Source organism: Lycorma delicatula, chromosome 4 (assembly GCF_047948215.1).
Source record: "Lycorma delicatula isolate Av1 chromosome 4, ASM4794821v1, whole genome shotgun sequence".
Classification (NCBI taxonomy): domain Eukaryota; kingdom Metazoa; phylum Arthropoda; class Insecta; order Hemiptera; family Fulgoridae; genus Lycorma; species Lycorma delicatula.
The window spans coordinates 18,451,131-18,469,086 of record NC_134458.1 but is presented as its reverse complement, the minus strand read 5'-3'; the positions used below and the strand labels follow the sequence as shown (position 1 = coordinate 18,469,086).

Sequence of the window (17,956 nt, the reverse complement as noted above, 5' to 3'; positions counted from 1 at the left end):
CTTAGCTATTATTCTTAATAGATGCAGCCTCCAAGGTACATATGAATAAAAAGGTCAGCGATACCTTAAAAAGGCGAAAATTTGAAAAAAAACATCAAACCTGGAAAAAGTTGAACGTTTCGACTAAAATCGTATTTTTTTTTTCATTTCCAAAGAATTTTTTAACACAAAATCTTTCTTAAAAGAGATCAGAATTCGCACGAATAGTCTTTATTTAGTTCAGCGATTCTAAACGCTGAACGTCTGATGAAACGAGCGATTCCTGACCGTCCCCTTTTACCTCACCGCTTATTTGAGACCTCGACTTAAAACTTAAAAAACATCGATATCTTGTGACAGTCATCGTGCCAATATATGGAACGGAACGAAAGGGTGTCGGGGGATATTTTATCGCCGTATTCGTCACAGAGCCTGGACATCAACCCTTGCTGTTGGTCTTTCTATTTATCTGGCGGATATATATTTACTTTTAGTTTAAGATGGACGGAGTTTGGAATCACGTTCCGATTCTTTGCAGGTCGTTTTGAAGTACGTCAGAATATGAAGATTTTTGTTGACCTGATAAGTTATTAGCCAAAAAAATAGTAAATGTGATTTTGGAATGATTCCAAAATGCTAATCGCTAATATAATAGCTAAAGCAAATTATTTTATTTTACTTTGTTTCATTATATATAGTAACAGTATAGTTATTCTATAAGCGATTAGTGTTTACGCCAATGCGTAAAGCAGTTTTAATTCAACTTAGTATTTAACTTATTTTCATCTAAAATTTAACAGTATTTCAGTGTAATGAATATTTCAATTATAAATAAGAAATTTTTTATACAGTGAAATTTATGCATTCCATTCAACATCCATATAAATATATGCTCAGCTGATTTTTATGTATGCCTTTTATATTGATTATTTATTAAGAGTTAACTCTGTATTATTTCATGTTTATAATGTTTAAAAAACAAAACAAAAAAAAACGTAAACATGTTGCATTCACTCAGCTCCTGGTGGTTCACTCGGCTCCATCTACACTATATAAGGCGGCTCCCCACTAGATTCAGTCTGTATGTCTGACCATCAGTCTCTCTCTGATCACTGTCACTCTCGTCTCGTCTACTCTATTCTCAATCTATCATTTGAAGACTTATATTGTTCAGTCAAGATTTACACATCATACAGTATACAATTACATACATTAAATTATATATATTTTTCAACAATTTGTTAAGCTGTCTTTGTGAACATTTCGTTTGTAAGGTACATTTCATTTTTTGTTTCGTACGTTTAAAGATTTTATAAGTTTTCTTGTTAAAAAGTGTATGTTTCAATTAACGCTGAAAGTATCTTTTGTTATGTTATAATACTTATGAATCTTTGTTGTGTGAACTCGGCGAACATTCTTTATGTTTAATACTTATGAATCTATGTTGTATGTCAAAAATCCTTTAAACATTATGTTTGTGATTCTTCTTCTCTATAATTGTATGATAAAATATTAAACTCAAAGGATTTTACGTAGACATATATAAAATCCACGATTGTAAGATTATATTTTGTGCAAGTGAATATCAAGATGTCAATGTTTTTCATTCTACAGTAATCGTCTGTTAAACTTTCTATTATGATAGTCCAGATTACATTCTGTGCCAGTGAGTATCAAGATATTGTTTTTCATTAACAAAAAACAGTTATCGTCTAATAAATAATAAGGTAATCCTCTGTTAAATAATAAGATATTATTATTATACTCTGTATTGTGATTATATTCTGTCTGTAAGTAAAATAAATATTTAAGGTAACAAGATTACATATACTTTACTTAACGATTGTTGTATATAAATATCGCGTAAGGAGATTTTGTGCAAAACATTTGTTTTTAACTAAACAATTATGTAATAATGTATTTATGCATTTTTTGTTTGTTTTTATGAACATGGTTCACGGTTATATAATTCTGATTTTCATTCTGTTAAAAATAAAGTCCAATTTTCTTTTGGAAAAAACGAGCTATGTGTAATTTTATTTTTGTAACTTTCCCCAACAATTAGCTTTTTAGAATATTTTCAAAATTCATCTTTACTATATTTTTTTGTTTTTGTTTTTACATGAGGGAGTCATAAAACTTCGAGTAATGAAACAAGAGGAATAAATTGTGCGAGGGTACGGGTGTGTATTTTATATATATATAAATTATGTAAAAATGAACAAGCACGATGGTTAGTATGGAAAAACTATTTCAATTTAATTAAATCAAAACAAAAATAACATCGTATTAAACCGTGTAAGCAATTAAAGAATCACGATGCACTTTTTAGGAATTGATATTGAAGACGTGCTAAGCTTGTAGTAATGTCTAAATATTTATTTTAATGGTTATAAAAGCTCAATAGTTTCACAAAATTACAACTACGATAGAAACAGTAAAACAAATTTCAGAAGAGTGTTGTGAATACAAATTTCTTTTAAAATTTTTGTATGAAAGTAAAATTTCAAACTGTGAGATATAACGGTACTATGACAGACTACTCTAGTGAAGTCAGTTATTTTTACACAGATTTGAATACTAGAACGTGGATACCGGTGTTCTTTGGTGGTTGGGTTTCAATCAACCACACATCTCAAGAGTGGTTGAACTGAGATTGTACAAGACTACACTTCATTTACACTCATACATATCATCCTCATTCAACCTCTGACGTATTATCCGAGAGGTAATTACCGGAGGCTAAACAGGAAAAAGAAATAATAGTGACAGAATACTGTAAATAAGGTACTAATACTACATAAAATAAGGATCCATCCTCACATACGCAAAATTCAACTATTCTATACGAATTTCAGTTTGTTTATATTAAAAAAGCTGGCGTATCCGGTGAAATAAACACAAATTAAAAAACAAATCGCCGACTATGTGCTTCCATATACAATTAAATCCGCGATCGACTAATCACAATTAGTAGGCTATACAAAATACAATCGGAGGTGACGTAGAGTGACGTAATTACTTAACCGGGATGGAAATAAATTTAATAAAAACGAAATGTTACGGAAAGCGCTTACGCCGTTTAAAAATGATGATTTCACGACTGTATTACACAGCTGTATTTACAAAAAAGATGTTCGTAAAAAACACCAGCATATCGACTAAAACAGCAAATAAAATTCAATAAATATCTCTTTAAGGGAAAACTCGCATAAAAGATCTTCTTTACGAATCTATATACTTCGTATGACGAGAGTTTTGATTTTTAATACGGCGAATTAGACTTCTACCTTATGTTAAGTAAACGTACCGCGTTCATAACCGACGTAAACAATGCAGATGCAAGTGAGAGACGAAGCTTATCTTAAATCGACAAATGTAAACGGCTCTCCTATTTCTGAAAAAAAATCGACTAGATTCCATATAACCGCAAAATAATTACACTTACAAAGTAGAACCGTAGAATTCAGAATAACGATTACAAAAGTAAATATTGTCGTTCTATATTAAAACACGGATGATAAATGTAATAATGATAAAATAAATCGATAAAACGGGTGAAATGGCCAGCTAACCGCATCGGTTACCATGTGACGGTTCTATAACAACTGGAATGACTCAGGGTACAGCACCCTGAAAATCGCGGGGCGTGAAATAAGGTAAACTGCCGACGGGCCTAAGTCACGTTCAACGAACCGGTTCCGGTAAATCATCAAAGATTTGCCGGGTACTATTCATCGTTTCGTACTGTCAGGCGTTTTATTATCGGCTAACGATCATGGCGCCGATTTCGATTAAAAAATAAAAACATGACTTTTCTCACAGGATCGAATAAGTAAAATTTTATTATTAAAATTCAAGAAACGGTTCCACTATATACAGTTTTCTGCTACTTAAAACGGCATTTAATTTGTTAATTTTTTGGTGATTAATAACAGATAAACATGTTTTTCTGAATAAAGCTCTGATTTTATTTCGATATAGCTATCGGTACACGCTCTTTTTAACAGCGATATGTCTTCTTTTAAAAAAAAGAGAAGCTGATAGGAGTAATCGAAACGGATGCGTTCCTGTGTCGCTATATTCATCGCCATGCATCTTTACGTATAGTTATCGTGGTAAAACTAAGCGTATCGTTTTACAATTCGGTTCATGATTTACGAACCGAATAAATAAATAAAAAAGATTAATATATCTTTTCCGCGTAAAAAAAAAACAAATTTTTAAGTCCGAAGGAATATAGAAAAATATTAGATCAGACGGGTCAATCAAGTGAATTATCAAAGCTTAAACTTGCATCGACATTAAAAGTTCATTATCAAACGATCGAATGAGGTCAACATATCGCGGTTAATTTTGGTGGTCATAAAACGATAAAAGTTTTACTTACTTCTCATACGTGATATATTTATCCCCTTGATTTTGTACACATTCACCCTTGCTTCCGATATAAGTGGAATTTATATAAGTAAGCCCTTCTCCGCCTTGAAACCATCGACCGGTCCACGACGCTGGAAACTGACAACCTCCTGTGAACATAGAATGACATTTCACTAATATTACGATCAACATTTCGAATAATTCTGTAATATAATCCATAATAATAATTAATAATATATATATGTGCGGTTGATCTATACACAATATACTTATGCGCTAACAGAAGCTTATTTTAGTTGACGTTGTCCAATTATAAATATACACGGTTATCGTCAAGTCAGTAGGCATGACCGTTATAATTAATCGTGCTCGGAATAAATTATTCATCGAGAGTTCATTTGTCCAGGTACTACCCGACTTATCAGTCGGGTTCAACCGACCTGCTTTTTTAATAATTAAAAAACAATAAAGTTTTTTTATGAAACGATCATAAAATGAAGTAGAAATAAGATAAAGATAGGTTACGATATATTTGTCGTATGAGTTTTACAAAATGAACTTAATAGAATAGATATAGTCAAAGGGATCTTCTGCGGTAGACGCCCCCGTTTCTAAAAAAAAACAACTGAACACACTCTAACTCTAATCTATCCTAGCTGAAGCGTAATAAATTGTGCGCGTTATTATTCCGAGAACTAGAAAGCGTGGATGCCTTCCGGAATATGCGATCGAGCAAGTCGTTACCCTGATGGCGACTTCTCCAAACGTATTCGCAGAGGAGATCTCTGCGCTTCTCGTACTGACGCTTATTTCTGCGTTTAACTACGCCCACGTACTCTCTACTGATCGCGAACGGGTTCCGGAAACAGGATTCAAAAGATTTTCACTGCGGTCGACAAAGTAGCGAGTATAACACAATCCAGGACATCGGAATACAATTTCCAGCGATCTGACATTGTCGTTACTTGTGATATAGCTTTTTTTTTATTTTTATTTTTTTTTATAGAGGTGGAGGAACACCATTTATGGGCGTCTAGGCATTGTCGGGCTCGCTAACAGATTCCGCACGATATTATTAGCTGCGTATGTGTTCCTGCGCACTACCGACTAAACCTCCACCCCTGGCTATTCACCCCTCCTGGATTGAGGAAGGGGGAAAGCCCGCTCACACAATCGGACACCGCAATCAAGGAACCCCAATACAATCGCACACTCAACACAAAGATGCAAAACACAAGCAACACTAGAACACAGCAAAGCACCATTATGCACACACACACACACACACACACACACACACACACACACACACAGTCGGCCGTCACAGGCAAACACAAAACGCACACAACAGACAAAAAAATTGCGGTACACATACACGCAAATCAAATACACACACACACACACACACAGCTAACATCATGCACACTCTCAGGTACTTACCACATACTTACACAGAACTTACCAGCACGTCCACAGTATTAGCTTCAGAAGAGGGGAACTTACCTACAGGCTCGTGTCAGCGGAGACCACGGCTTCATTCCATCTAGTCGACTCCCACAAGGTCGGAGGGCCCCTTAGACACTCGACCGCAGCCCTGTCCGCCGCACAGCAACCCTTCGGCTCGTAGCCCCTTCGCCTTATTCAGCGACAAGCAGTTTGTCTACAACTACTTTGGCAAATCTCGCCACTGCGTTCCAGTTCTCCTCATTCGCTAACATAATCTGCTCGAAGTCGTTGATTATAGCTGCCGTGATCGTTGTCGTTACTTCTCCGATGGTGCAAACTGTTTTTCCGAAGTACACAAACTGTAGTTTCGACTTATATTTCACACCTTTGAGAAAAGGGGTCGTCTATTGCAGAAGATCTGGTCGAAGTTAACGGTACCGAATAGATTATAGTTAGAATTTAATGTAATTACGATGTAGAAAGATAAAATCAAACGTAGACGTCTAGATTTAAATGTGAACGTTTTGACTGCGGTACCGTCTAATAAGGAATACCCTGCGATTTTAATTATTCTCGCAAATGTTGAACCCTAATCTGTATAACACCTTAAGGGATGTGTCGATCGATGCGCCGTGAACACTAGATACCCCTGATTAATGAAATCGGACATCGCCTTTGCGACTTATACAGCACTACGTATCCGTTACGTAATAGATCCACAACGAATGTCGGAATGTCGGTCGTATGACGAAGTGATTTTCTCCAGAACGGAGGGCAAACTGTTGCCGGCCACTGCAAACCGGGAGCTATACCGTATAACAAATTTAATAACGCACGTAAGAAACTTAAAATAACATACGGTTCGGTTTTAAAGGCGTGGGCTTTCCTATCGAGAGGTGTAATAGGCGACAGTCTTTCCGATCCTTAGTCGAATATTAAGAGTTACAAAAGTTAAAACACCTTAAGTTACACCGTGAGTTTACAACCGCGTTAATAAAATTAAAGTATTAAACTGGAAATGAACTTTTTGAGATTTTCTTTTAATATAATACTATAGAGATACAACTTTAGAAACTTTTTAGACGTTTTGCTTTTCTTCGTTATTCTGCGACTTAAGAACCTAATATAACTTAAGATCTGATCTCATTTCGATTGTACCGTCACCTTTGGAAAACTTTAGGTTAAATATCAAAAGGAATACATAATATTTCAAAAATACCCTTCGCGAAAGACGTTTTTACTGAAATATGGTTTTCTAGCATTTTCTGATTTTACTTTGCTTTCTAGCCGATACGAACAGAAATTAAAGCCTGAACGTTTTGCAACCATTTTTATCTAAAAGTCTTTGAAATCTGTACTTGAGACTCAACCCTTCACTCGGTGAGGAACGGTTTCCCCGCTTTCTCAGTTATAATTTGCGTTCCATCGCAATAAAAACTTTCTTACGAAATCATCACAAACATAAGAAAAACTAATTAACAATTATTTGAATATAATTTCGAAGCGTGAAATTCTAGGAAATAGTTTTTTTCTGAACGATTGTAAAGAATCGCTTACAACTCCATACCCTTATGTAAACTAGTGATTCCGACTTAGATAACTTTTTTCTTTTTTTTTAATAAAAAGGGAATATGAAAAGATAAAAAAGAAAAGCTCTCGCAGGTGTACTCATCACTAATTTACCTATTTTTTCAGTAGCTTTTAAGATGTAACTGACCATTAAGAAGCAACTTTTTTCATTATCCCTAAGGCGATAGAAAAGAAGTCAAACTTTTTTTTAAAACCGGTATATCTCGTTCCAGTTGAAACGCAGCAATGAGATTCGTCAGGAACAGTTACTGTATCGTTGCTCAGAAGAGTCTGCGAGTTTCCTTTAAAACTATCCGTAAAAGGAAAAAAACGGAATTAAATTTGGATTCACTAATATTCATATAATAATCTTCAGAACATTTTGTAATATAATTCTGGAACTCATAACAGATACAACTAAATTTTTCAAGAAACCACATTTTAGATTTTCATTTAAGCTGTGTGAAAAATTGTGAAGTTTTATAACGGATGGATTTAAAAATTCCCGTATATTTTGAGATTCATCTATAAGAAGCTGGAATTCTAAACCGAGGAAGTAACTTTAAAATCTGAAAAAACAATCGCGTTGCTCTTTTCTAACTATAATCGTGGATTTTTTAATTATTAAGATAGATATTTCTAATACTCAGATTAAAAGCTAAAATTTCGGTGCATATTTCGGTATGAAATTTTATGAAAACGTATTCCCGGATTTATTTAAAATCAAATTTAAGAGGTACAGTTAGACAGCCTAAGTGTATATTCTCATTTAAATCGTAGTGAAGTACTGCTGAGGTATACGTAACATATATAAATGGAAAACCCATCACTGATGCACCCATAACTGATCGACATTTTTCTCGATAGCTAAAAACATGAGATTTGGCATCGTGATTTGCCTGCAGCAGCGGTGTTCAGAAAAACGTATGCGATAAATTACTTTAACAATAAATAAGAGAGCAAAAGAGAGAAATCATGAGAACAAAAATTTATTATTTTCTTAAAGAGACACGCGACTCAAATCTAATACGGTAATTTTACGAGCACTCTTTTTAAAGAATAAGGAGCGATTAGTTTACTACGATTGCACCTGTAACTTAATGACTAACAGACAGACTCTGTTGAGAAGTAAACAGAACTGACAGATACGATAACTTTTATCGATCGTAAGATAACCTTCTAAGAACAGAAAATAAATCTATCTAGATGTAATGGAAAACCACCAGTTTTCATTACTTACGTAAGACGAAAACAAATCGAGAAGAATGACTAGCGAACAATATGCAGCGTACTTCTATATTACGTAAATAAATGACAACCTTAGATCTAAAGAAAACCGGATAATTTACATTAATTAATCGGGCATAAGAAAAAGACTTGAATAGTTTGTATCAAATTCTGATCACCGTTAAGAAATTATCAATTTTTCATTTCCTATCCTATTTTTAAGATCGAATGAGGAGAATCTTATCAATTTTTTTGTAACTAAAACTAATATATTTAAATGATAGCAATTAACCGATGAATTACTCGAAAGATTAAAGATTAACGCCCTAAATCAAGAGGTTATTTTTGTTAAAACAAATATTTCTGCTGAAGTTCAAGATATATCGCAACAAAAACTCGCGATATAAGAACACGTATATAACGCGGAGTATGATCTAATTTCCCTATTCTTCATTTTAAGTATCTCTCTCCAACTGTATTTGATTCTCTAATCGTTTTCTTATTTCCTGAAGAAAGTAAGAAATTCTTAAAACAGTAAAATCCAAATATAAAAACGATATATTACTTTATTCAATAAAGGAAAGTATATTTCGTCATTGAAAAATTTATACGGAAGATTTAAAAAAAAAGAGATGTTATATCGAACTGTTATTCGACTTTCAAAAACGAATATTTATGTTAAAAATGACAGCTAAACGGGCAACCGCAGATGAGAAATCTCATCATGCTGGAAATACCGTAAAAACTTTTATCTAAATATCTGCTGAAACCACAACTGGATCCGCAAGTGGGAGAAGAATACCAAAAAAGGGTTCAGAAAAAGTAGATCGCGCGCAGAACAAACATTTAACCTCAAAAACATAATGAGCTACTACAAACTCGAAAACAAATAATACGTGATCATTTCATATATTTTCAAAAAGCATACGATTTCCTTTAAAACCAAGCTAAAAGCGCTTGAATTACAGAACAAGACAACTAATCTGTTCAAATCCACACTGTCAAACATCTAGTACAAAGTAAAATTCACGGGTAAAATTTCCGACTTCTTTGAAATCAGAACTGGATTCAGTCAAGGAGATGGGCTTTAACTGCGCTCTAGAAAAGGTAATCAGAGAATGGAACCGAGGACTGAATGAAAACAGTGGAATCAAAGTAAGAACTAAATTTTTAAAATATAATTGCCCAACCTTCGCGGAAGATATCACTCTGCAAAATCTGTGAAGAAGCGGAACTATAATTCCAGGAATTGCAAACTCAAGCGACCAAGATCGGATTAAAAATTTCCTTTGAAAAACCAACATATACGATCCACCACAATACATTGAAATAGACAGCCATATGATTGTAAAAGTAGACCGCTTCAAGTATTTAGGAAAACGGATAAACTGGAATGGGTCCGAAAGGAAATCCATGGGAAAAAAAATAACGAAGACGAAACTAGCATTCCAGCTGACCAAAAAATCGACAAAAATCACCTTCGACAAACTCCAAACTAAAACGCTACAGAAAAGTAATAAAACTGGAAGCTCTCTACGCAGCAGAAACGCTAACATTAAACAGCAAAGGACAAATTGAAAAAGAAAGAAAGAAAGAATAATAATAATCAGAAAAATCCTAGGGCCGAAATTCCAAAACGACGAAACAAAACCGGTATCAAAGAAAGAACTACACACAAGCAAATTGAAAAACTCTCCGATACGATGAGGAAAAGAAAAATCAGCTTCTTGTCACAGCAAAAAGATGAACCAAAACATACTCGCAAAACAGATTTTCGGCTTCTTCATGAGCAGGAAAACCAAGACAAACTACTTCAAACATACTCAAGAAAACATGAAAGAACTAAAGATGAAAGAAAAAACATCACCGACTTGAAAAAGATCAGAACGACACTGAAAAATGAAGACTTAAGATTTCATGAAAAATTCTCTGTCAAAAGGGAATCCAAGATTGCGGAAGGAAGGGAGAAAGAATAAAATAATATTAGCAGAAAAGAAAAGAACAATACACACGGAAATAACTTGATCTGAAGCACTCATAAGCGGGAGAATTCGAACAAAAAAATCTATAACCAAATGCGCATTTCATTTTAACATATGAACATTTAAAAATGAAACTAAAACAAAGGAAAAAGATGATCAGAGAATCTTTTGTGGCCCAACATTATCTGGAAATTAATTTTTTAATAAGCTTTTTAGAAACTAGAGTTTTATTCAATGTACGTAATGAACGGGTATCAGGTAATTGGAAAACTTACTTTATTAACGATGAAGAAGAAAATTCAATGTTGAATTAAGATTAGCGACCGATATCTAATAGAATTTAAAATTTTACTCAAAATGTTAAATTTATTAAAATAGTTTAGGGATAGTTTTCTACCATAATAAAATTAATCTGTTCTACATTCTGATTAACGTAGACGATATTCGCGTGATAATTGAAAGTATGTTTTCCATTTCTTCAGATAAACAATCATACAACCCACGAAAGGGGCAGAAATCAGAGCTGGGCGGCAAGTCCAAGTGGAGAGATTTTGGTTTAGACTGAGGCTGTTTTAAATTGAGTTTCCGCTTTCGTCTTGAACTGCCTAACAGGATACTGTTTATTCGTCAATGGATGTGTATTTTATTGTTGGTATGGATAGATATGTTAGCCTTTTTGTGTGGTGTGAATGTATCTGAGTAGGTGATAGGTCGGGAGATCATACGGCGTACGGATTTCAGATGCTGAGCGATTGAATATTTTTTAGTCAACAGCTGTTTTTATTTTATAAACAATTGTAAAAATACTCGTTTTGAATAGTTTCGTAAACATTTTTTATTTAGTAATTAATTACACTAAAAAACATAGTTTTTGGGAAATGAAAGTTTTAATGTGTTTCTAATTTAACTTTTTATGTTGAAATAAAAAATGCAATCAAAATTTTTCCATCACCCAAAGTTTTTGTGTGATAATATTTTTGAGATACTGCTTTTGCCAATTCTACGTATTTTTTAGTGATAACTTATATACATAAAAGAATATATTTAATAATTTCTATCAGCGGGTGGGATACAAACATAACATTCTGAAAACAATAGCTGAGTATGCATGTTGATTCATTTACTGTAGGTTCTGACATGTCACGACGGAGCGGTCTTCTACATCAAACCTACATCAATACCTCACCGGTATCGTTTAAATGTTCGCTGTGTATATAAGTTTCACTCTATTTTGTAATTTACAGTTATTCTGTCAAGTGTGTGTTACTGAATAAGTATACCAAGAAAGTGCGTAAATGATCAGGATAACTTTTGTTATGACTACGGGGATTTGACGTTTAAAGAAAAAACACGACGTTTGACTTCAATAGTTAAAAATCTCGAATGAAAATTTTTTTGTACAGTGATCGAGGTTCTAAAAATTCCCCCTCCATTTTCTTAAATCAACAATTTGGGTCGAATAAAATCTAATATTTTTAATTAACGGCTAGCGGCAATGAATCCGATAGTTTCTATCAGTTCGACAACTGCATTATAATATTTTAAAGGAATTATAATATTAGATTTTGACGTTTAGCGGTCGAACGATCCCGTACGTTACTAGAAAAAGGCCTATACGGTCTGTACATTTTTGACGTCGACTGTCACCTACAATTACCGCTAGAATTATGCTAATTATTAATTAGGGTTTTTTAGAATTTTTTTTGTAAAGCGTGTTATAATTTAGGTAACTTTTCGATCATAAAGAGAGTGAATCGTGAAAAAGAAAAATCGAATTCCAAGGGCGATGAAATCAGCACTGCAAATTTCTAAACATAAAGAAAGTTTAGCAATGTCGTAACCGATTTATTTCAAACGGTAAGGAGGTTTCGCGACGTCTTATTTTCAACTTAAATTTACCGTTTAAGAATGAAAATGTTTACAAGGTTTGATTAATCTGACATATATCTGAAGAAAAATAGATAAAAAAAGTTATAATCAAGATAAATAATAAATAAACCAAATTTTTATTCTTTAATTTTTTCATTCATGTTTCAGGCTCTGAAAAAAGGGATAAAAAAAGTATGTCGATATTTAAAAAGCGGCGATAAAGCTGACCGGAAAAAATTAAGCGAACAAAAAAAGCTGAAAAATAAAAAAAATACAATTCAGAATAGAAAAGCTAATCCACCGGGAAATATAATGAGAAAATAAACATTTATTAGAACGGATGCTAGAAAGATAAGCAGAATGCGGGAAGAAGAGAGGATAGAAAAAAAATTGTAGACAATCTAAAAGGAAAAGTGATCTGCTCGTATTAACGATTTAAAATGTTACCAGGTAATAGAAGAGACCGAGGCGCACAGAAAAGATAACCTGATAATTACAGCAAATCAACGTCAGTCAATTCTTACCGCACAAATATGTAATACTCCTGTTCGCTCGAAAACCAACACCAATAATGATCATCAATGTTACTTTTAACTGTTTCTATCGCATAAATAGTCATACGTGTAAACAGATCGTTTTGTAATCGCAAAACCAAGCGCATCTTAGTTTGTCTTTAAGGTACTTAGAAGGAACTGAACGGAGCACTTCGAATGCGGTCGGTAAAACATTCTCTACTCATTGTTATCCGTGATATTATGACAAAATTATCACAGTTCAGAAATTTCATTTATGCGGTTTCACAAATTTAGAAATTTCCTCTATCCGAATTAAGGATTTTTTTTAATGTGTTTTAATAAAGTTTTAGAAACGTGTTTACCAAACGTTTTTATCGGTGTAAATTAGAAGGTGCGAACAGAATCGTGAACCGAATGAATCACGCGAAAACCTCATATTAAGTCGTAATAAAAGTCTAGCTCGATTACAGTTGTACCAGTAAATATGATTTTAAATAAACGGTCTTAAAAATGTTTTTTTTTTTTTTTTTTTTTTTTTGTAAAACTGTTCGAATGGTCGTTGTCAAAACTTCAATATCTATCTTCTCCATTACAAATGTAAAATTCCACAAGTTTTATGGAAAAATTGCGTCCTATTCTCGGTTGCAATAATTTTTTTAGTTTCCCGGCGCATATAAGTACAAAGGCTACGCATATTAAAGGGGAAAGTACAGCGACCGTGTCAAAACGGGGTATCGCGTTTTTTGCAAATCGTTACCTTTTAGGGTCCGACTAGTTCAACCAGACTAAAAATAATATGTATATATGCATGCGCTTACGGATGTATGTCGCACTCCTTTTGGCCTTGCATCTCAGGACCGACCGAAACGATTTTCTTCCGACTCAAATACTTCTATATATGGGGCACTGTTAAATTCAGTAATTATCGAATTTATTTATTTAAATGCTCATAATATTTCTGTTATGGATTATGGTTAAATTTCGAAACGAGCCTAAGTTAGGTTAATTTTTGTAGGTTTAATAACTTTTTAATAAATTCCTGAATTATTGCATTTATTTATTTTAATACGTATAATAATTCTGTTAGCAAGTCAAGGTTAACGATCGAAGCGAAAGGAGGTTAAGTTTAATTAGGTAAATTTTTTAAATAAATTCAGTAAGTATTGAATTAATTAATTAAATACTCATTTTTTTCAAATACCCATAATATTTTTATTAATTGATCAGCATTAGCGATTGAAAAGAGCATAAGATAAATTTGGTTGGTTTAAACATTTTTAATAAATTCAGTAACTATTGAAATTGTCTATTTAATTCCTCATAGTATTTCTGTCGATCAGTCTTGGCTAACTATCGAAGCGAGTGTAAATTAAGTTTAGTTTGTTAGAAATATTTAATATTCAGTAATTATTGTAATTATTTAATTTAATCTCATAATATTTATGTTATTGAAGAGGGTTATCTATCGAAGCGAGCCTAGGTTAATTTTTGTAAGTTTATAACGTTTTTATAAATTCCTTATTTATTGCATTTATTTATTTTAACATATATAATAATTCTATTAATCGATCACGCTTAGCGATCGAACAGTGCGTAAGTTAAATTCGGTTAGATTAATAATTTTGAAATAATTTCAGTAATTACTGGTATTATTTATTTATATACTTATATTAATTCTGTTATTACGTATAGGTTAGCGATCGAAGCTAGCGTAGATAATGTTTGATTAGATTAACAATATTTAATTAATTCAGTATGTATTGCACTTATTTGCCTTTATACTCATTATATATCAGTCAATTACTCAAGCTAAGCGATCGAAGCAAACCTCAGTTAAGCTTTTTGGATTAAAAACTTTTCAATAAATTCTGTAGTTGTTGAAATATTTTATTTATATACTTACAATATTTCGGGGCGTATTTCCAGCGTAGGTTAAACTAGGGTAAATTAAACATTTTTAACAAATTCATTATTTATTGCAATTATATTTTTAAATACCCATAATATTTCTATTAATTGATCAGGGTTAGCGATCGAAGCGAGCGTAGGTTAAGTTTAGTTGGTTGAAAATCTTTAATAAATTTAGTAATTACTGCAATTATTTTTTAAATACTCATAATATATCTGTAAATTAGTCTCGGTTAGCTATCGAAGCAGCTTAGGTTAAGTAAGGTTAGATTAAAAATTAATAATAAATTCTGTCTTTATTGTAATTATTTATTTAACTACTCATAGTACTTCTGTGAGCGAGCGTAGGTTAATTTGTTAGTTAAAAATGTTTAATATTCTGTAATTATTGCAATTATATAATATTTCTGTTATTGATCAGGGTTAGCTATCAAAACTAGCCTAAGTTAATTTCTGTAATAAATTCCTTAATTATTACATTTATTTATTTTAACATGTATAACATTTCTATTAACTGATCAGGGTCAGCGATCGAAATTGTTTAATAAATTCAGTAATTATTGGTATTATTTATTTAGATACTTATTTTATTTTTGTAAAAAGTCTAGGTTAGCGATCGAAGCTACCGCAGGTTAAGTTTTGTTAGTTATACATATTTAATAATTTCTACCTGCAAAAAACCTTCGATATAAATGCCCAAAAATATAGTTTCTATTGAAAAGGGTCCTCTAATTTTCTGTTAAATAACGAACGGACCGGTGTTCTCCGTTCTGTAAACGAGTCGTATGAATACGTCTCTTACGAAAAAATGTAATAATAACAAACATTACCTTTTCTTTTAACTGCTGTCGTACTAGTAGCAGAAAATATTCTATTCGCAAAGCGTCGTCCTTCATTAGAAGTAGGTAACGCTAAGGGACTAAATACTCGATTTTAGAATGTAAATTGCTATTCTCAAGACGTAAAAAAGCGACGCGCCCACACATAGCCGATTCCAAGAATTTGATGGACAATCATTTTTTTTCTATTTACCGGCTTATCTTTTTAAGATTATATTTTTTAAATGACAGCAACGCTTGATATAAAATGTTTTCAATTTCGAAAATTAAAACTGCTCAAAAAAAAATTATTGAAGGAAAATTAAACAAAAATCGGTTTGGGAAAACCCAGAATACGAGGTTTCCGTATCCAAAAATCATTTTAAGAATAACCGATAACATTTTTTTTTACTAAAGCAGTAACTTCTGTTAAAAATAAAAATCGGTTAATAAAATCGATAGCAGAAATAAAATTTCAACATTTGAAATTTTAAACTTGTTATATCGACACTTTCATAGTTCAGTTTCTAGATTATAGATAATATTTGTTAGAAAAGAATTTTTACAAGTAAAACACTTTTCTTGACTCGACCGACAGCCTTTTCTAACAATTTTTTATTATATAACTTTTATTACCTCTGTGAAAACTTCACCCACGCCTGTTTTAAAAAAAGGAGGAGGGTAAAAGACCGGTTACTGAATCTTGACGGGTGTAAAAATTAAATTCCATGAAATATTATCTGTAAATAATATATCTGTTCCCCCCCCCCCCGAAAGTCTATGAAGATCTCCTGTTCCCGGCGTCGGATGACCCCAGCTCCGATTGCGCAGATAAAAGAACATCGCAGTCCATGCTGGCTGCACTTACAGATAGTGTTTGTGGGGTGGTCAATTGCCTTGCCCTCTCTGTTAATGGTCTTTGTACTTTCGGAGGTTCCACTTTTAGTTTCTTAAAGGCCTCATTTTCCAGAATCATCACTTCTGGTTTCGCAGATCCCTCGGCGAGGATTTTTACCTCCTGCACTTTTTCTTTCGTCGGTTCAATCTTCTTATCGATTGCTAATTCGGTTGTTGGATCAAATTTCGGTCTTACGGTGCTACTGCTTTCGACAGATTTATCTATTTTCTTCTGCAATGGCTTTGGACTGATTCCTCTTGATGGTCGACGCATCATTTTGTCCTCGATGATACGTTCGATCATCGTAGCTAAGGCTGGTGCCAATTCTGCAAGCATATCCTCTGATTTTACAGAAACAGTAGAAGCCGCAGGAGCCGCTACAACTTGCGCATACGTAGCTGCTTTAGGTGTCCTGGCAAGCATAATTTTTCTTGTATCGAAGTAGCTCACTTTCTGCGCTATCTTAATTTCTTGGTTAGCTACTTTCTGTTTGTATATAGGACAATTCCTAGACCTTGCAGAATGGTGACCACGGCAGTTGACTCCTACAGGGGATCCCTGCACGGGTCATCCGGGTGAAACGGTTCACCGCACACGCATAACTGTTTTCTTGTACAACGTGCGGCCGTATGCCCGAATATCTGACACCAAAAGCTACGCAGGGGTGTAGAAATAAATGGACATATATCCACCCTGCGAAAAGCAGCCTTAATATACTCTGGACACTTAGGTTTAATGAAAGTTAGCACGTGTGATGCAAAGGGTTGAACTTCCCATTTCCGACGAATATTTAAGCGACGACACGCAACAATACCTTGATTGTGCAGTTCATCTACAATCTGGTGCAGTTCAACAAATCCCTGCACACGACAACATCTTTTGAGGTGTTCAAGTACTATGAGGAGATATGTCCATGACTCCAAGTTTCGTTGCTTTTAATAGTCGTAATGACTGAACGTCATTTACCGTTTCAAGTAGAAGTCCCACTGCAGTTTTTCGTTATGCCACGAGCTATCACGAAAGGACTAGTTTTCGTCAAATCGCCGTATTTCCTCTTAATAACCAAATATTTTAGTATTGAACCATTATTCTTGGGTCTAAACTTATACGTTTCCCTCTTTTTCTGTTCTAATTCTATAGTCTGTTTCTTATCCCTGAATTCGTCATTTTCCTTTGCTTCGGCTGTGAAGCTAAAGGCTCTCCTGAACGAGGGTTTTTAAGTGGACCCTCTGCGACGTTAGGTGTGGATGATAATTTTTCCATAAACCTAAATTATGCCAATCATGATGTCATAAGGCGCGGGCGGAGAGACGGTTGGGCATGCCCCGGATCAATGATCCTGCCTGGGTTCCCCAGTCAGCCGCC

At 33.5% G+C, this 17,956-nt stretch overlaps 1 protein-coding gene across 1 annotated transcript in view; it reads right to left on the bottom strand.

Annotated features, from left to right (window-relative positions):
* Positions 1-17,956, bottom strand: part of LOC142323154 (uncharacterized) — a 178,121-nt gene that overhangs the window by 88,952 nt on the left and 71,213 nt on the right. The window contains exon 3 of the mRNA XM_075362429.1: positions 4,370-4,508. Within this exon, the coding sequence (XP_075218544.1) occupies positions 4,370-4,508 (139 nt within the window). The remainder of the gene's footprint in view (positions 1-4,369; positions 4,509-17,956) is intronic.